This window comes from Pan paniscus, chromosome 22 (assembly GCF_029289425.2).
Source record: "Pan paniscus chromosome 22, NHGRI_mPanPan1-v2.0_pri, whole genome shotgun sequence".
NCBI classification, from domain to species: Eukaryota; Metazoa; Chordata; class Mammalia; order Primates; family Hominidae; genus Pan; species Pan paniscus.
In genome coordinates, this window is record NC_073271.2 from 39,142,877 (window position 1) to 39,162,750 (window position 19,874).

At 45.1% G+C, this 19,874-nt stretch overlaps 1 protein-coding gene across 3 annotated transcripts; it reads right to left on the bottom strand.

The window, feature by feature from the left end:
- Positions 1-5,315: 5,315 nt before the first annotated feature.
- Positions 5,316-19,852, bottom strand: U2AF1 (U2 small nuclear RNA auxiliary factor 1). 3 transcript variants are annotated; one of them, XM_034948243.3, is made up of 8 exons: positions 19,721-19,852; positions 16,581-16,668; positions 12,722-12,788; positions 8,002-8,051; positions 7,746-7,844; positions 7,017-7,150; positions 6,833-6,925; positions 5,316-5,609 (listed from the first exon to the last, which is right to left on the bottom strand). In XM_034948243.3, exons 1-8 carry the CDS (start codon positions 19,762-19,764, stop codon positions 5,462-5,464), a joined length of 723 nt encoding a protein of 240 aa, XP_034804134.1. In that variant the 5' UTR covers positions 19,765-19,852; the 3' UTR covers positions 5,316-5,461. The 3 variants fall into 3 exon arrangements, with proteins under 3 accessions (XP_034804134.1, XP_034804135.1, XP_034804137.1); XM_034948244.1 differs by lacking the exon at positions 12,722-12,788 and adding an exon at positions 13,636-13,702; XM_034948246.3 differs by lacking the exon at positions 19,721-19,852 and adding an exon at positions 19,098-19,211.
- Between the last annotated feature and the right edge of the window lie 22 nt (positions 19,853-19,874).

Sequence of the window (19,874 nt, forward strand, 5' to 3'; positions counted from 1 at the left end):
ACAGGAGAATTGCTTGAACCTGGGAGGCGGAGGTTGCAGTGAGCCAAGATCACACCATTGCACTCCAGCCTGGGCAACAAGAGTGAAACTCCATCTCAAAAACAGAACAAAACAAAACAAAACAAAAAGCAAACAGGCTGGGTATGGGGGCTCACGCCTATAATCCCAGCACTTTGGGAGGTTGAGGCAGGTGGATCGCTTGAGGTCAGCAGTTTGAGACCAGCCTGGCCAACATGGTGAAACCCCATCTCTACTAAAAATACAAAAATTACCCGGGCGTGGTGGCGGGCGCCTGTGGTACTTGGGAGGCTGAGGCAGGGGAATTGCCTGAACCCAGGAGGTGGAGGTTGTAGTGAGCTGAGATTGTGCCACTGCACTCCAGCCTGGGCGACAGAGCAAGTCTTCATCTCAAAAAAAACCAACCAACCAAACAAACACACACACACAATATATATATATAAGGCTTACAACAAAGACAGAGAATATCAGCAGGAACTTAGGGAGGCAAGAAGTATCTTACATGGAACACAAAAAGCACCGTGTACAGACGAAAGATGGGTAAATCGACTTAGATGAATTCTAAGAACAGGCTTTCATCAAGACACCATTTAGAGAGAGAAAAGGCAAACCACAGACTGGGAGAAAATATTTGCAACGCACGTCAACAAAAGATTCATCTCCACCGTATATAAAAAACATCTAGAAATAAATAAGAAAATGACAAACTACTCAATTTTTTTATTTTTATTTTTTTTTGAGACAGAGTTTCACTTTTGTCACCCAGGCTGGAGTGCAATGGGCGTGATCTCGGCTCACTGCAACCTCTGCCTCCCAGGTTCAAGTGATTCTCCTGTTTCAGCCTCCTGAGTAGCTGGGATTACAGGCGCCCGACAACCAGGCCCGGTTAATTTTTGTGTTTTTAGTAGAGACGGGGTTTCACCACGATGGTCAAGCTGGTCTCGAACTCCTGACCTCAGGTGATCCACCCACCTCGGCCTCCCAAAGTGCTGGGATTACAGGCGTGAGCCACTGTGCCCAGCCTCGATATTTTAAAATAGGCAAAAGACTTAAACCCGGCTTCACAGAGAGACATGCAAATGGTAACAGCAGGAAAAAGTGCCGGCCATCAGAAATACGAAAATTAAAACCACAGTCACCCATCACTGCACCCCACCAGAACAGCTTACAAACCAAGCGGAGAGGACCACCCCAAGCCCATCACAGTCCAAGCCGCCCTCTGCTCTTGCCTGGACAGTCCTGTCTGTGTGCTTCTCCTCTGCACTCCTGCCCGGCCTGCAGTCTGTCCCGCACACTGCAGTGAGAAACTGCTTTAAGCATATAAATTAGAGCTGTTTATGCTCCTGTTCAAACCCTTCCCACGACTCAGCTTAGGGATTCCAGGGACAAGCCACGTGTGGTCACTCAGACCTGTACTCCCAGCACTTTGGGAGGCCGAGGCGGGAGGATGGCTTCAGCCCAGGAGTTTGAAGCCAGCTTGGGCAACATGATGAGACCCTGTTTCTAGGGAAAAAAAAAGATTCCAGGTCCTTCCCATGGCCCATGAGGCCCTGTGAGAGCTCTCCCTGACGTCCTCCCCAACCTTTTCCTGATCTCTTCCCAGCACACGTCTTCAACACCTGGGGAAGGATGCCCAGGATCCCTCCCTCTGGGGCCCCCCAGTACTCAGTCCTGAGTGACTGTGGGCCTGGTTTCACCCAGTGGCATGTGCAGCTTGCAGGTCATTCTGGTCAGGGGCCAGAGCGCCAGCAAGAAGTCTCTCTCTCTCTCATCACCCCTCTCTCTCCCTCCCTCCCTGTAAGCTGGCAGCATTTTGGGTGGGGGCTGCCCTGTCAGCCTGGCCCCCGTGAAGACAGCTCTGAGCTGCAGGACCGATGGCAGGCATGTAGGTGAGCGGGACTTGAGTCCTGGGATTTCAGGGCTGTTGTGACCTGGTGCTAGTCCTTCCTGACAACCCCAGTGTGTTCCTGGTTCCTGCCGCAGGAAATCTGCCCTCACTGCTCCACGCGCCAGGACGTGCCCTCCTCCTCCTCTTTCCGCACCTGTCTCCCGGCTGCAGCTGCTCACTTGTACCTGCACCATTACTTACTGCTGTATTCTTTGCTTTTTCCAGACTGATGCACCCACCAGCTGCAAATCTTAGGCCAGCTACACCCAACACAGTTGAATATTGTGGACAAGCTGTGCCAGACAAAATCATACATGATTCCACTTCTAAAAGCAGGCAAAACTGTAATGTTTAGTGAACCATATGTAGTTTGTAAAATAGTAAAAGCAAAACAAAATGATAATTGCAAACGTCAAGATAGTTGTTTCTTTTAGGGGGAAGAAGAATTTTATGGCCGGGGAGGGCTGGCCTGGATGCTGGCTTTGTGTTGCTTCTTGACCACGATGATCACCTTGCAATTATCTTTTAAACCAGGTTTAGCTTTTAGGTACTTTGCTGTATGTATCATACATCTAATTAAAAATATAACAGACATGGAAGCCAGCTAAGAGATGCAACGTAAGCATAACTGGGGGAACCATAAGAAACAATGTTGGCTGGGCACAGCAGCTCACGCCTGCAATCCTAGCTAGCACTTTGGGAGGCTGAGGTGGGTGGGTCACCTGAGGTCAGGAGTTCGAGACCAGCCTGGCCAACATGGCGAAAAATACAAAAATGAGTCGGGTATGGTGGTGTGTACTCGTGGTCCTAGCTACTCAGGAGGCCGAGGCACAAGAATCACTTGAACTGGAGAGGCAGAGGTTATAGTGAGCTGAGATCGTGCCACTGCACTCCAGCCTGGGTGACAAAGTGAGACTCCATCTCAAAAAATAAAAGAAACAACATAAGAAAACTTAGAACAGATGAAGTATTTGATAGCATTCATCCTTGACTTCCTGGATTGAATCACACCCACTGGTGGCAGATTTACCTTAACACGCTGCTGGACTGTTTGCTAATATTGGATGTGGGGGTTTTGCATCCATATTCAGAACTGGGAGGCCCCTGTAGTTTTGTGGGCCATTTTGATCAGTATCACACTGAGCTCATAGAATTTGGAAGCTGACCTTTTTTTCAGGTTGGAAAAATAAGTGATGCCAACTTGGGCCTATGAGACCGAGATGCTGGGTGTCTTGTCACGGCCTGCATCGGCCATCTCGCTATTCGCCTAATGTTATGTGGAACCCACACGGCACAGACCAGAGCTCAGCAGGGCAAGGCCACTGGGCCTAATTACAGAAGCCAACACATCTTTTTTTTTTTTTTTTTTTTTTTTTGAGACGGAGTCTCACTTTATCAGCCAGGCTGGAGTGCAGTGGCACAATCTTGGCTCACTGTAACCTCTGCCTCCTGCGTTCAAGCGATTCTCCTGCCTCAGCCTCCCGAGTAGCTGAGACTACAGGCATGTGCCACCACACTCGGCTAATTTTTTTTTTGTATTTTTAGTAAAGACAGTGTTTCATCATGTTGGCCAGGATGGTCTCAATCTCCTGACCTCGTGATCTGCCCGCCTTGGCCTCCCCAAATGCTGCAATTACAGGCGTGAGCCACCACGCCCGGCCCAATACATCTTCTCGTTGTTGGAGCTAGTTTGTTAGATTGTCTGTCACCTGCAGCGAACAGCACACTGGGACAGCCTGGTCCACTCAGGGTCTCTGAAGCGGTTCCCTCTTCTGCAGAGCGAGACTCTCCTATTTCTCAAGAGCTTGCGTGGGTCAACTGGGATAAAGAGCTAAAGAGGTCCCTTTTCTTCCTGCTTTGTCCCATGTCAACCACAACTCCCCTTGCTGGTGTCTGGATTTTCAGGGCAGGTAAAATTTACCTTCCATGCCCCCACGCCCTGGTCCAGCTTTGCTATTTCCAAAGCCCTTGAGATTCTAACCCCGCCACCCCCCTGGACCTCTCACTTCCCAGGCTGCTCATCTGGACCGAAGGGAGCTCTGGGAACGGAGCGGTGGTTCCTAGGAAGTGCTGCTTCGATTTGAGCCCCGCTTCTCCAGGGCAGAGGCACAGCATTCGCCAGGCAGGCACTGTGTCTTGCTCACCCCGCGGTGTGCATGCATGTCCCAGCGTCCTGGCGGTGCTGGCCACTGGGTGGCTGTGAACCCCTGGAGCCTGGGAAACATGAAATAACAAGCCACTGCAGGGAGCATCGTAACACGGAACACGCTCGAGGGCTGTCCTCTCCTGGGTCCTCTGCGTTAGGGACGCAAACTTGGGTGCGCCGGGTAAAGCATGTGGGCTTTATTGCCGCATTCCCTACTGTCATGTATGTTTAGATATTTCCAAAATAGAACTTTTACTTCATGAAATGATGGTGATACTTGAGAGCAAGCTAAAAAGTCCCACTTGGCAAATTAAAAGTTAGAAATCTTATGTTGATCCCGTCTTTGGTAAAATGTACGTGGAATGTGAAATTCACGGTCTGGGAATAAAGTGCTTTTTAGGGCCGTCCATAGCCACGTCCCGCGTGGCTTGTTAGTGTTCTGAGACTCAAAGTCTTACCTTCCATCGCACAGGATCGAGAATCAGATTTTATGATTCTATTCTTCCTCTGTACTTTGAATTGAGACTTTTTCCAGAAATCATTCTTAGGTTTATTCCCTTTTGGTAAATTCTAGTTCAATCCTGAACTAGAAAAGAGGCAGTGACCACCATCACCCCTTTAGACACTGCCGTGGGCGCAACACCAATCCCTTCCCCATACTCAGTTCATTTGACGGCAACAGATTTTCTCCAATTAGCAGGGCAATGACCCCATTAATCATGGTTTCAGAAATATTTAAAATGATCCTTATCTACTTACAAACACATGCATATGGTAAGCTTGTTAGGCCTCCTGACTCAACAGCAAGCAAAAGAATACTACAGGGAGGCCAGGCACGGTGGCTCACACCTGTAATCCCCGAACTTTGCTCCCTCCCACGAACACATTGGGTTCTTGACACAAACTCGCAGGAACGAGAAGGTAACATGGGTCGGGCCCACCCACTGTGTCTCACCACAGATCAGCCTTCTTCCCAACATCAGTGCAGTCTACAGCGTGTCTACTGATTATAGCTAAGCACTTCTTCACTAACCAGTTAGAAAAGAAACCCCAAAAGGCTTTCCATGACAGCCTCGAGAAATTCTGGATTATTCAGCATGTAGATCTCACCTGGTATGTGTTTTATTTCATGCCCTAAGATAAAAAATATGATTTCATTTATACTCAAAGTGGTGGATGGATATTAATCTTTACCTCCAAGATGACTAGCAGATTCATAAAGAAATTTAAAGAACTTCCACAAGAAATAAGTTACACCAAGAATACTGTTATCACTACAAATTTTATTCAGAAACCCATCTTTGTATGTTTTTTTTTTTGTTGTTTTTTAAAAAAAATTCCCCTTATGAACTGGTTTGGTCAATCAACTACAACACTTTCTAGCAGACATAAGGTAAAAATGGCATGGCTCAGAATCGCCCAGATCTTTCACGATCTCTCGACCGCCTCCTGTCACGCTCCCGTCCGCCGCCGCCTCCACCACCGCCACCGCCACCGCCACGACCACGGTCTCTAGACCGAGAACGACGCTCCCGGGATCGGGATCTTGATCTATGCCTGCAACCAAGGAAAAGAAACAAAACCATGCCACCCAAACCACGGCACACAGCACAGAACCACACCCACACTCTCAACACGCGCAGCTCCTCAAGCCAATGGCACTGATAAGGAAAGACACTGCTGAAGAGACTGCACGCCGTGACTGAGAGGCACCCTGATTTCAGGTGTTAAAAGTTTCAGGAGAAAAAAATGTGCAACTTAGAAGTGAACAGGTGTAATACCTTGCATCTTCTGTCTTCTTCTAGAATCAACTCAAATGGTCACAGGAAATCATAATCAAAATGAGGGGGACACATACCATCTTCAACCCTCACTGACCCCACGCTTCAGGCGCTCATAGCTACTGTGTCCATCAGGTTTTTGGGCTGGGGAGAGCAGGCCTGTTTTTCTCTTATGCTTCTTGAATGCTGACAATAAAACAATTGCCACCCATCTATTTACTAGTCCATGTTTAACAGAAGAGGGATGAGAACCTCTCCAGACTCAGAACTCAATCGGTTCGATTCTGACATCTTGATTTTCTCTGCTCTGTGACCTGTCGGACATTTAAATGTAGGATCAGAGAGATGTGACCGCTGGGCCTGATTCTGCCAGTGTCCCGAAGGGAGGATGCCAGCGATCCCAAGACATAATGAAATGCCCTAAAACCAACAAGCAAAACCAAAAGAAACCCCAGTGGACATGTGAAATATGTAAAGCAAAAGCTTGTCCAACCTGCGGCCCAACACAAATTCATCAACTTGCTTAAAACATTATGAGATTTTTTTTTGCAATTAAAAAAAAAGCTATCAGCTATCATTAGTGTATTTTGTGTGACCCAAGACAATTCTTCCAATGTGTCCCAGGGAAGCCATCCCTGATCTAAAGGAGGTTACAACATCTATTCTTCTTCTTCTTTGTAATATCTGGGAGAATAAACTGCATGCCCACTTTCTCCACGAGCCTCATGTCCGCGGCTGCCTAGCTAACCGCCCTCTTGCTTGATTACTAAGATCTGATCTCTACTTGAGAAGTTAGATAATGAAGTTACCTGTGTGCAGGTGAATATTCTTCTCCAAAGAGGACATTTGGATATTTAAAAATATGTACTATGTTCTAAGCACTGCCTTTTAAAAAACAGAAACGACACCTATGCCAAGAAAATTTTTTTTTTGGAAGGGGGAGGGTTGTGAGGGGAGAAAGAAGCCACTGAGCTTAACAACGGGCACAGGAATACTCACTTCTTGCGACGGCGCCCATACAGCTCCCGCCGCAGCTCTCTGGAAATGGGCTTCAAATGCATGAAGTTGCAGAAGCCGCCTCGTGTGCATTCTCTGTGGGGGGGTTGGAAGGAGACATTTACTACCTCGTGTGCACACGGCCCCGAACTGTGCTCAGTCACGTCACTGGCCACTCCTCACTCACCCCATCTCATACTGACGGCAGCAGGCTTCTCTGAAGTCCGTCACGGGTGACAGCTCGGCGTGGATCGGCTGTCCATTAAACCAACGGTTATTCAAGTCAATCACAGCCTTTTCCGCATCTTCCTCACGGCGAAACTGAAAAGACAAAAACAGAAGTGCTTGCCATCCACGCTTTAATAAGACTTTCTCAATTACCAATCCAAGTATGTATCAGAGAGAGATATGCACACTCAGGTATAGTAAGGTGGAACAGTATTACAGGATAATTGAAAAATCCTTTAATTTTCAATGAGATTAACTTCAAGATAGTCCAAGATTTTGCCAAATGTTGCTTTCATTTTTCAAATTCAACTGGTTAAAGGAGCAAATATGGCTGTGTAGGCAAATAAAGTTTTATTCACTAAAAAAAAAAAAAGAAACCAAACATGTGAGTAAACCTAACTTTTCCTTAGTCCACACAGCTTCTAACCAACAGGTACTAAATATTCTACACTGAAATAACGAGGCTGTGGTGTACGGTCTGTCCTTCAGTTCTGCTGGCTGGGCGCACGTGCGGGCTGGCCACCGCCACATATGACGCAGCCGGTAGGCGCCGAGCCAGTGCACCCGACCCTGCTGTGCACCTGAGCATCCACGATCTCAAGGTGCATGGCGGCAGGCACCCCATCCTCTGTCGGCCTTGGCCCCGGCACACTAAGCGGCCACGCCGCCGTCTCGCCCTGGCTCCTACCTTGACGTACACGTTCCCCACCAGGTGGTCTCCCAGGTTGTCACAGACGTTCATCTCCTCTACTTCCCCATACTTCTCCTCCATTTCTGTAAAAACCTCCTGAAGGGAGACCACAGTGGTTTAAGACTCGTTATACATTACAAAGTGTCATTAGATATAACTCATGTATGTTTATTAGCAGAGAAACATTTTAAATCCTTCCAAACAGATACAGAAGATCAACAGGTCTATCAGTCACAGAGTTCAATTCTCTCACCTCAAAAAACTCATCATAGTGTTCCTGCATCTCCACATCGCTCACGGCACCTGCAAACAACAGAAATCTTGCTGGTTAGAACACGTTAACCGAGTGAACTCTTGTGTTTAAACTCAAACTGCTACAGTAACACACACGAGATTATCTAGAGAAAAGCCTGGCAGAGCTGCACTCTGCAGGAGCACTCAGGAGACTGAGCCACATGGCTACTTGTGAATGGTGTCAAGTGTGGTGAGATTTTAAATGTCCCCATGACAGTCTCGATTCTGGCTACTAAGGTGTTAAAATCACAACCAGCTTTCATCAGCATCAAAAGGGCCACATTTTCAGAAACTGTGAGGAAAAAGTTGACTCTCAAACTACAAATTTTTTTTTTACACCCACAAGATGCAGTCTGGCTCTGTCGCCCAGGCTGGAGTGCAGTGGCACCATCTCAGCTCACTGCAACCTCCACCTCTGGGGTTCAAGCGATTCTCCTGTCTCAGCCTCTGGAGTTGCTGGGACTACAGGCGACTGCCACCACGCACGGCTAATTTTTTTTTTTTTTTTTTAATTTTTAGTACAGACAGGGTTTCACCACGTTGGCAGGCTGGTCTTGAACTCCTGACCTCAAGTGATCCGCCTGCCTTGGCCTCCCAAAGTGCTGTGATTACAGGCGTGAGACACCGCACCTGGGCTCAAACTAAGAAATATTAAAATTTTCTTCCTTTTAAGATTTAGAGTAAAGACCAAATAAGCACACTGATGTCTTCCCCTCTTCTGTAAGTTTAAAATGAAACCTGAAAGCAGGGTCAATGATTAAAAGCTGATGTTCCTAACTAGTCTTTTATGGACTGCCAGCCATGGTATGCTCTCAAATTCTTCTGATGTGATTAAAATCCAAGCAACCATGAAGATTCAGTAGGACAGTTCACGCAACCTTACGGTATTGTGGACGCCCTCAAGTAAAGGGAATGTTACAATGTTTTGCTGATGAAAGCATTCTTTTTTTTTCGAGACGGAGTCTCACTCTGTCACCCAGGCTGGAGTGCGGTGGCGCGATCTCGGCTCACTGCAACCTCCGCTTCCTGGGCTCATGCGATTCTCTGCCTCAGCCTCCTGAGTAGCTGGGATTACAGGCGCCCACAACCACGCCCGGCTAATTTTTGTATTTTTAATAGAGATGGGGTTTCACCATCTTGGCCAGGCTAGTCTTGAACTCCTGACCTCGTGATCCACCTGCCTCGGCCTCCCAAAGTGCTGGGATTACAGGCGTGAGCCGCCGTGCCCGGCGCAAGCACTCTTAAGTTTATTCTTCATAATTCACATGTATTAGGTAAAATCATGTCTGTTGCGTGGGTAGATTTGGCAAATTTATACTCTATCCCCATCATCGTTCTATCAAATTTAATTAATTTTTTTTTTCTTTTGAGATGGAGTCTCTGTCCACTCCAGGCTGGAGTGCAGTGGCGCGATCTTGGCTCACTGCAACCTCCACTTCCTAGGTTCAAGCAATTCTCCTTCCTCAGCCTCCCAAGTAGGTGGGACTACAGGCGCGCACCACCATGCCTGGCTAATTTTTGTATTTTTAGTAGAGACGGGGTTTCACCATGTTGGCCAGGCTGGTCTCAACCTCCTGACCTCACGTGATCTGCTTACCTCAGCCTCCCAAAGTGCTGAGATTACAGGCATGAGCCACTGCCCCCGGCCCACTCTATCAAATTCTAGAGTTCTCTAAACCTGAGAAATCACAGAGCTGGTGTATCAACAAACATGTTCCAATCAGCTAGATTAGGGGCTGGCAAAAGCCTGACTGGTTTCCAGATTGGGCCGGCTGCCTTAGCCTGTGCACCCAACGTGGGCACCTGACTGCTGGCACACGGGTCTTTGAGCTTTCTCAAAACTCTTTTTATCTTTTTTTTTTTTTTTTTTGAGACGGAGTCTCACTGTCTCCAGGCTGGAGTGCAGTGGCGTAATCTTGGCTAATTTTTGTAGTTTTAGTGGAGACGGGGTTCCACCATGTTGGCCAGGATGGTCTCAATCTCTCGACCTCGTGATCCACTTGCCTTGGCTTCCCAAAGTGCTGGGATTACAGGCGTGAGCCACCGTGCCCGGCCCCCTTTTTATCTTTAAGGATAAAAAATAACTTCTTATTTTCTAATTCTGAGAATGATTTAAGTTCACTTTCTAACCTATCTGGGGCTGTTTTAGTTATTTTTGAACTTCCAGGAATCTGCTTTCAAACCCAAATTTTATTAAGTGTAACTACTCGGACAGCCTGTCAATCATATCACAGGATATCCCAATTGAAAAGCTATTGGGAATGTACCTTCCTCCCCGAGTAGAAATCAAGTTACAAACGGCCAAAGTAGCCTATTCCAAAGGGCAGATTTTAGTATTTCAAATTCACTTCCTTCCCACATAAGAAGAATGTGAAGAGGAGAAAATTATTCACGTGCTCAAAGTTTTAGCAGGTTTGAGAAATGATTTTGGGGTGATTATTTTAAATTATTGGCTATATTTATTCTGCTTAAAATGTTTCAATCAAAAGTGACCTGAAAGGCAGAGACAACTGCATTAAGATACAATTAAAAACTTATTTGTGACTCAGCCTATGTTAAATACAACTTGGAAAATAAAGCAGTTTTCTTGCAGAAATATCATTCTTAAACTGGGATTGATAGTTAACTTTAACCCACGCATTTGAAGCTTATTTTTTTACATACTAAAGGGTATGTTAAAAAGAGCCAGTAATTTTAGGTAACTGATTTCTTCCTAAAATGACGAATTAGAATTTCATCTAATTTGTACAATCTGGACCCCAGAATTGGAATGTAACGTAATTGCTAAACTTTTAGTTTGTAGCATATGCAAAACAAAAGTGCTGTGAACTGCAAATAAAGACACAATGAAAACTAATACAACATTCTATTGTCAGTCAAGAAAGCATATACAGTCCCCAAATAAACGATCAGGGCAAAGAATTAATTACTGTTACTCAGTCATGTACTTCCATTCACTTTTATCCCAGGGCAGGGTTGTTAACAAAAATTATTTAATAAGTGCATATAGAAACATTTCCCTCCGCCTATTGATCTTATTTCCTTAAAAAACAAAAGAAAACAAACAAACAAAAAAACAGGTATTTTAAACCAAGGGTTACCAAGTAAATCCTGCTACCATCCGACTCAGGGAAAGAAATCTCTACTATCAGGTCAGTATTAGCACTGAAAAGCATTTAGTGTCTTGGCAGGAAAAGTTGATAAGAAAATCTCATCCACACATAGAAATGCGCACCACTGTGCAAGGAAGCACAATCCCCAGGCCACCCAGTGCAGGGCCAGCTCAAGAGGGGAATGCCCCCTGGGATCATCTACCCCATGTCGGTCACCCCATTAACTGAGGGGCTCTGGTTCAAGGGTGTACACAATTTAGGCTTGTGGATATCCAAGGGCACCTCAATTTTTACTGCTTTAAAACAGAATGGTGAATGGGAAGTGCCTATCTTTGGTTTGGACTTTTTGATTTTAACAAGAGTCCAGGTGTTCATTTTAATTTATCCATAAATGACTAAATTCCAATGATTCTATAGTTGGATGGCTGTAAAAATCAAATTTTAGTTTTCTGAACTTCCCAATCATACTCATCTATGATATCTCCTTCTCTAAAAATTATCATTAGGTAAATATTCACAACCTAAATTTAGTATTTCCCAGTACAGGAAGATATTGGTACCATCTACTGAATGCCCAGTTTTGATCTATTTCTAAATGGAGCAAACCAATTCCATCTCCTAGAGCTGGAGACTGTATCCAGGCAGTGTGTGGACAGAACGGACAATCTTTTCTGCCAAGGGCCTATTTGAGTGGAGCACCCCCACACGGGTTAGACGGGTCGGCACGGGGCTGGTGGGTGAGGAACTCAGGGGTCAGTGCAAGCTGCAGACCCTCATTTGGGGAATGCTCTCAGCACAATGCTCTTACAACTACAGGGTGCACTCCAAAATGGAGTTCAAGGAAAAAAGGCTAATGAGAAATAAAATCTGAAAAAATAACTTAAAAGGTTTGCTTTTTAAAAATTCCAGAAAGTGAGAGAAACATTCAAATTCTGTTGCTCTAAGAGGGAAGAATATGACTCGACGTTTAATTCCAGTACATTCCCTCTAGGATGACGGCCAAAGTAAAGGAAGAAGGGGCAGCAACAGCTCCAGACTGTTTTTTTTTTTTTTTGGAGACGGAGTCTCACTCTGTCGCCCAGGCTGGAGTGCAGCGGCACGATCTCGGTTCACTGCAACCTCCGCCTCCCGGGTTCAAGCGATTCTCTGTCTCAGCCTCCCTAGAAGCTGGGATTACAGGCATCCGCCACCACGCCCAGCTAATTTTTGTATCTTTAGTAGAGATGGGGTTTCACCACGTTGGCCAGATTGGTCTTGAACTCCTGACCTCATGATCCACCCGCCTCGGCCTCCCAAAGTGCTGGGATTACAGGCGTGAGCCACCGCGCCCGGCCCAGCTCCAGACTGTTTTAAAGGGCACCCTTTCCAGTTACTTTTTCCCTTTTTAACACACGGTGGGAGTTCAAATCTCCAAAAGAGGTTTCCGTGGGGTCAGTGGGACGAAAGCTCCTTGCCACCTCTAGTGAAACGCGGTCCTTGACACTAGCACGGCAGACCAGATGGAGTGGACACTGAGCTCTGACACGCAAGCCCAGGGAACCGGGGAAGGAACTTGTATGAACTTACAGCGCAAACCGTCAGCAGACTGGGAAGAGTTTTGAGGGTTACGGTAAATGTTCAAGAGGGCAATGGTCTGAAATACAAAACGCAACAACTTTATATTATGGAAAATTAAAGGTAAACACTTAACCGGCTGCCTCTGGCAAGTGCTTCAGTTGAGATTCAGTGCTGAAAAGAGAGCAAGTTATTTTCTGGAGAAGCAGAGGCGTTTTCTCAGTTGGCGGCTGCCTTGAATCCCTAACACTGCGGTGTAACGGAGGTCTCATGATATGCCCATCTTGTACTTCTGCTCACAGAACGTGAAAACTCTCCTTTTCAAAATTCCAATTCAGGTAAAAGCACAAATAGTTTGCCAGGCTAGCACCAAAATGTTCTTAGATGTGGCAGAAAATTTTTAATGAACTCGGAAAGAATAATGCTTACATAAACTGATGGAAAAAAATTACTGTATTAGAGAAATACAATTGTTACATATCATGAAATCTCCACTTCCTGGAGGAAAAATTATAATGGTGAAATAAAACCCACACTTACTGGGCAACTTACCTCATTGATTCCTTAATATTCCTAAGAGTTTTAATTTTACACAAAGAACTTAATAAAGGCCAGGGGTTCAGTCACTGTAAAGACCAATGAATGGCTCAAAATGTTGAAATCCGTTTCACATGGACGGACCTGCTCTCATGACAAATGTCAATCAATGGAGGTGGCCGGGCCAGTGACCCTCCCTAGAAGGGAAAAGCCTCCTGAACGTGGCCAAGTATCAAGTTCTTGCTGTGTGCGCCAAGGAGTTCCAGCACCTTGTCCTGTTTGCAACAGCTCTATGTCAGCAGCTCAGAAGCCAACATTATTTGTCTCAATTAAGAGTGGGCTCTTTAACACCATTGTTTTAAAAAAATTTCTCCAACTGTGGGACTTACAGTGTGAGCCGTCAGCCGTCTGTGCACTGTTTTGGGGATTACGATAGATGTTTTGAATCAAGATGGTCTGCGGGGAAAAAAAAATAAAAAGGGGAATTCTACTGGCTGCTGTGCATATATTAGACAATTGCAAAGAGACAATTTGTTTGCAAATGGCTAAACGTTTGTTTTTTTCCCGCAAGTCAGACATTTGTCTTCTGAAGAGTACACCAAAACCATCATATTATGAAAACAGAGTTTGAGCAGTGACTTGGGTCAAGTCAGCCAGCAACCAAGAAGAAACTGTATTGTTTTGATTAGTCCCACGTTTTCAATGTTAAAGTGTTTTAATGCAAGATAAATAGTAGAATACTAACATTTTCTTGTACTTCAAGCTAGCAGACACCAAGATGTGGAAAAATTCACGTTATAATCATATTCCTCACACAAGATAATTTTTCAAAACCAAATGCGTAACTCAGCTGTCTGCAGTACATCAAGTTCTCTGGTCTCCTAGCAAAACAGGCACACCAAACAGGTCTGTCAACTGTCATGGACACCCGGCTCTGATTTATACTTTCTTGGTGGGATCTCTGTTTACATAATACAATAGCTTAAAACATTTGCTCTTTTCCGATCCTTCTTTTAAGGAAAAAAAATCCTTTTAGCCCTTGTGCTTTAAACTGGATCAGGCAGACTTGAAACCTTACACTGTACCGTTCTTCTTAAAATCAAGTTGTCTGAAAAAACAAACCATGTTTAAGTTAGTAGGCTAATATATTACATGAATCTTAATGTCCATATCACTGTAAGCAGCTTATAAAGAAACCCACCCTGAATTATGCTAGAGATTTACAAGCTAAAGCAATCACTCGCATGATTTAGAAAAATAAATGTTTAGTCTCAACAATATCCACGTGAAGCAGTTTTGTAAGTGGTGGTTTTATAAAACCAGCCAGCTCCATTTCTAGCTCTGTTTAAAGGGGAGTGGTTGTATGAAGAGTCCCTCAGTCAAAGGTGTGCAGCTGGGAAGCCCACCCCACCTATGAGGGAGGTCTGACAAACTGTCCACACTGAACCACTCAGACCTGCATCAGGGCCCCGTTTCTTCCATAAGCCGTCAAGTACAGCCCTGAGTCAACTGAACTCAGGCCTGGGAGGCTTCCCAAAGCTGACTTGACTCGGCTTTGAACTGAAATGACCGTACCATGACAACCCTGATGAAAAGCTAAACTGAGCCCAATTATTCAACAGTAAAATTCAGTTGGTCTCACTCAGGTATTCTGGCAGTGGCTATTTAATGAAGGAAGCTTAACGTAAAGAGGCAATGCAGTCTAATGGGAAAGCCAAGGGTGGCTAGGATTGCCTAAAACCAACCAAAACAAACCCACGCATCAAACTAGGATGCTTAAGCTGACACATACTACTGACCCCATCGAGCTCCAATGGGCTCTCCCCAGCACTGATCTGGAATGCCTAAATTAACTTCACATTTCACATTCTCAGGTAATCTATGATCCAGAAAAACATAAAGAAAGTGCCTCCAGCCAGATTAAACTTTTAGAATAGGGAACAGTTGATTTCTCTCAGCCCAACACTTGCGACACCCCCCAAAATCAAAGAACTGGGTGGTCACTTAAGATGCTTGGTTATACCACAATCCATGGCCACCGGTTTAGTTAGGGGAGATTCGGGTCATAAATCAAAACATTAAAGAAAAAACAATTACAATACACAGAAAATGTAAAGCTAGTTCTCCAAGATTTTGAAATTTGTAAAAAGAAACTCATGTTCAGAGCTATCAAAAGACAGACTGCTATTATACTAACCACTTGGTAATTAGCATAATGGAGGGAAAAGCCATCATCCTCTTCCCTTCTAAAAACACTGTGTGCTGTGGGGTCGTCCATGGGCTTCAACCGGAAAAAACCCATGTTTCCTTCTCCCAGCTCACTTATACAAAGTGGTAGATTTTCTTAAATGCTTACAGGAAAACGTATACAGACAGATGTGAGCTCAAAGGCAGAGCCTGGCAGCTCCCAGGGACCACGCATAATAGCTACTCAACAGCTCAGAGGCTGCACATTTAGACTTCAAGGGTGGGTTGGAAGGAGTTCCCCAGCCCTCCATCTGGAAAGACTTGGGCATCGATTTTCAAATTTCAAATGTTCTCATCAACGTGGGCACAAGTTTTCTGCTCCGATTAGAGGTGCCTTCTCCCTTTAATCCGTAAGTGATCCTTTATAGTGTACCAACCTTTGCCTTTTCTTCAATTAACCAAAAATAAAACTATCAAAAATCACAACTTTTGATTGAACTGAACTCAGAGCGGATCTAAGCCCAAGATAACAGGCACTCCTCAATTAACCAAACAGACCCGCTAAGAGCAATTTACGGCCCATTTTCTACCTTTCAGCTTAATTTTTCATGTTTCCATGACGTGATGCGACTCGCTGTTTCCTCAGCTAGGGATGTGAAAGTGAGGACGCAGCCAGAGAAGCTCGAGCAGCATGATGGGCCTGGTGACAATCACGCTAGCTTGGAAGGTGGCTCCATCACCTCTACTGTCTGGAGACAGCAAAGAGCAGAAAGCCCACTCCGTGTCCACTGGTGCCTGGAGGAGGCTAACCCAAGGCTGGCACGGCCACCCCCTCTGGACCCATGTCTATCAGAGGGGGTAGGGAAGATGGCAGGGCAGCAAATATCAGGCACAGCCAACACACAAACATCAAAAACTGATTTTTAAAGTTTCTCTAATGATAAAAACAAGGAGTGGTGGTCTCAGACCTTCCACTGGAAGTGGATCACCTGCCTCACTATTATTTAAATAAAAGAACACACTTATGAACACAAATGGAAAATACAACTACGAGAGAAAAAATGACTTGCTTAATATGTAGAAATTAACTGTCTTTGAAAAGAACATGAAGTTTTTATACTTTACATGAAAAAAAAGGCAAACAAACCTGGCTAAACGTCGGTTTATTGTGCAACCGAGAGCACCTGTCTCCATGACGACATGCTCCAATTTTGAAATAAAATGAACAGTTGACTCTGTAAGGGAAAATGAGAGCTGATTATTTTGCTGGGAAGATATCAAACACATGGAAATATGTCAGCAGCATGACATACACTATCAAATTACTTTTAACCTCACAGAAACATGACACAGACTTTTTTCCGTGATATTAAGCACCTCCTCTTCCTTGCTGTATTTTAGGACAACGTAACTTCAACTTCCCTTTCTGCAAACACACTACTTGTTCAGCAAAGACGGTTCTAACTCTAACCCGCCTCCTCCTCATTCAAATCCCCTCCACTTTCCTAACTGCACAGCTGTTCTGTTTGTTTCTTAAATGGAGTATTAAATTAGTCTAAAACTAAATGTAACTTAGGCAGTATCTGTTCTCCAGTTCTCCACGACCAAGTTCTCTCTTGAAAACACCGGTGTGGTGAGGGTTAAGATCCCAACTCTGCTACCAGCTGCTTGGGCTTGGGCAAGTCACCCTAGCTCTCAGATGTCATCTGTAAATGATGACAATGCCAATGTGGCACTGTTCTGAGAGTCAGACAGAACGTATGTGTGCTTCACATATGGTGCTCATGAAGTGCTATCATTATCTAAGGAAAACAGAAAACGAAGTTCAGAGTCTCTCTAAACGCCTGACACCAGACCAACAGGGAGTTTCAAAAAATAGGTCTGAAGTAAATCAATTCTCCTGGTCTCAATACACTGAAAACAAACTATTAGGGGACTGACCGAACCCACCTTAGGAACCACCTTACGTCACCTTCTGTCTCTACTGCAAAACCCTCCCTTAATACTGTTCAAATACGCTAACAATCCAGATCCATATCCAATGGAACCAGCAATCATGCCTGTGTGCCAGCAATGTCAGGGAGGGAAGCCGATCTCTGATGAATTAGGACATCTTACCGGACAGACTTTGTTCAAAATTCAATTTTTTTTTTTTAACCAAGTGCCATTATGTTTTAAACAGTCAATCCAGAGTTAAGATTGAAGGGCCTCAACCTCAGTGAAATCTGATGGACCATGAAGACTGACTAGCCACTGATTTATTATCAGGTAGCAATAAAGACGGGAAAGTCCAAATTTATCAGGAGAGGAAAGTGACTATATATATTTGCAAACTTACAGGTCTTGAGATTATTTAACTTGATTAGACAATAGCATATCTTTAGGAAGTCATCTAAAAATAAAGAAAGCTTATTTAAAAACTACCTCAGAATGGGCAAGCCCTGGGCCTCAACAATTAATATCCAATTATTCCACACAATTAAACCACAGACAAGCTATTAGGATATCCCTGAATCTAGAAAACATCTATAACTTCAAACATATAATAAGCTAAACATTTTTTAATTGGTAGAGATCTATATTTTATTCTTAGCTTAAATAATAATTAAAGTTAATATGAACCATCAGCTTCATTTTTTAGGAGTTGATCCTGTTTCCTGGAAGCTAAAACCCCACGTCTCCCTGAAAAGAAAACACAAGTAACCTAGATTAAATAATCAACTTTCCTGAATTAAAACCATGACCTTTATAGTATAGCCCAATAGATTGAAATGTGGTTGCTTATAGCAGAAATATAGGGAGATAGACTTTTACAAGACAGAAGTCATGCCACATGCAAATATGAAAAGGCGAAATTAATGATGCCCCGATCCTACATGTGTTAGTTCTTCACCCTAAACTCAGAAGAGCCTCTTGTTCCGATAGAGCTGGTCTATTCATTCGCCAAGCTCATACCGTGAGTTCCTTAAGGATAATACCCAAATTTTACCCATGTTTAAGTCTCCAGAAACTGACCTATAGTTGACCCCCACTAAATGTTTCTGGAGTGACTATAACTGGTAGATTTTGGCTTAAAATTTTGCTAGAAATATAGCCTCCTCATCCAAACAACACAGGAGATTCTACCATGTGTGAAGAGGACATTTTACAAGATAGACTCCATCCTGGAAAAGAGAAACATTTTAAATAGCGTTTGAAAAAAGTGGCACTAAAAACATCTATGACAAACTTAGGGGTTTATCACTGAAAACATAAAGTCATGTTAACTTTGTATGGCACTGAAGAATGCCAAGATAACTAAAGAGTAAATTAAGCCAGATGCTGAGTCTTTAGGTTTTCAAAGTAAGAATTATCCTTCAAACGTCTGAAAACATTCCATTTAGTCTAAACTACAGCCAACTCACTGGAAATTAGTACGTGCCAAGGTGGCAATTAAAGCTGAAATTAAATGTTTTGCTTTTAACCTAACGATTGATTAGGGAAGGCATGCAACCTTAAGGAAAAAATCAAAACATCTTTTTCCTTATATCAGAATTGTGTCTTCAAGAACAGTCACCGACTTACAAATTTTCAACTTAGATGATGGGTTTATCGGGGTATTAAAGGCATTTTCGATTCATGATGGGTTTATCGGAACGCAATCCCATGGTAAATCGAGGAGCACCTGTATGTTATGAGCGGATCACGTCTCTTGTGGTTAGATAGTTAATCCAGTGGTCTCCACCATACTTTTTCTTGTCATATCTCCTTACTGCCGGCCCAGTGGTCGCTTAAACAGGCAAGAGGCTGGCTAAGTGGATAAAACACCAACGCTTAGGACCCTAAGTTAGATAAGCGACTGAATACTGGCGAGGCTGGTACCAGAGCTTGCTCGACAGAACATTCACAGCCGAAAGTTGGAGCAAACGTGTCCACGTCCAAAAGGCCCGGATGCTCCAGGCAACTTTCAGCGCGGCTCGAGGCGGCTTCCGGGAGCCGGCGACTCGGAGGCCCGGACGTCGGGCGATCAGCCAGTCCAGACCCCAAGGCCGGAGAAAGCTCGGCCGCGGCGCCCCGAAAAGAGGCCCCATTCATTCTCCCCGCTCCATTTTTCCGCCGCGCGGCCCACGAGGCGGCGGCTCCGGAGGGCGCGCAAGGGGCCGGAAGGGCCACCGCTCCTTCCCGCCGCGGGCCCCTCCCCCGCCGCCGCCGCGCCGGCCCGCCTGGGCCTCCCCGGTCGCCCTCCCACCGCCTCAACCACCCTGCGCCCCGATCGCGCCCAACCCCCGGCGGGGGGCTCCCACTCACTTGTCTTTCTCGGTGCCGAAGATGGAGGCCAGATACTCCGCCATTTCCCACCCGCCGCCGCCGCTGCCGTCGACACTGCTGCCGACGCCGCCGACCCTGCCGACGCCCGCGGGAGACGTCACCCGGACGCGACGACGCTCTTCCCCGCCCCGAC

Excerpts from the sequence above, each read along its gene's own strand:
- U2AF1 (XM_034948243.3), bottom strand. The coding sequence starts at position 19,764 with ATGGCGGAGTATCTGGCCTCCATCTTCGGCACCGAGAAAGACAA. Across the intron at positions 16,669-19,720 it reads TTCGGCACCGAGAAAGACAA|AGTCAACTGTTCATTTTATT; the intron begins GTGAGTGGGAGC and ends TTTCCCTTACAG. Across the intron at positions 12,789-16,580 it reads ATAAACCGACGTTTAGCCAG|ACCATTGCCCTCTTGAACAT; the intron begins GTTTGTTTGCCT and ends TTTGTATTTCAG.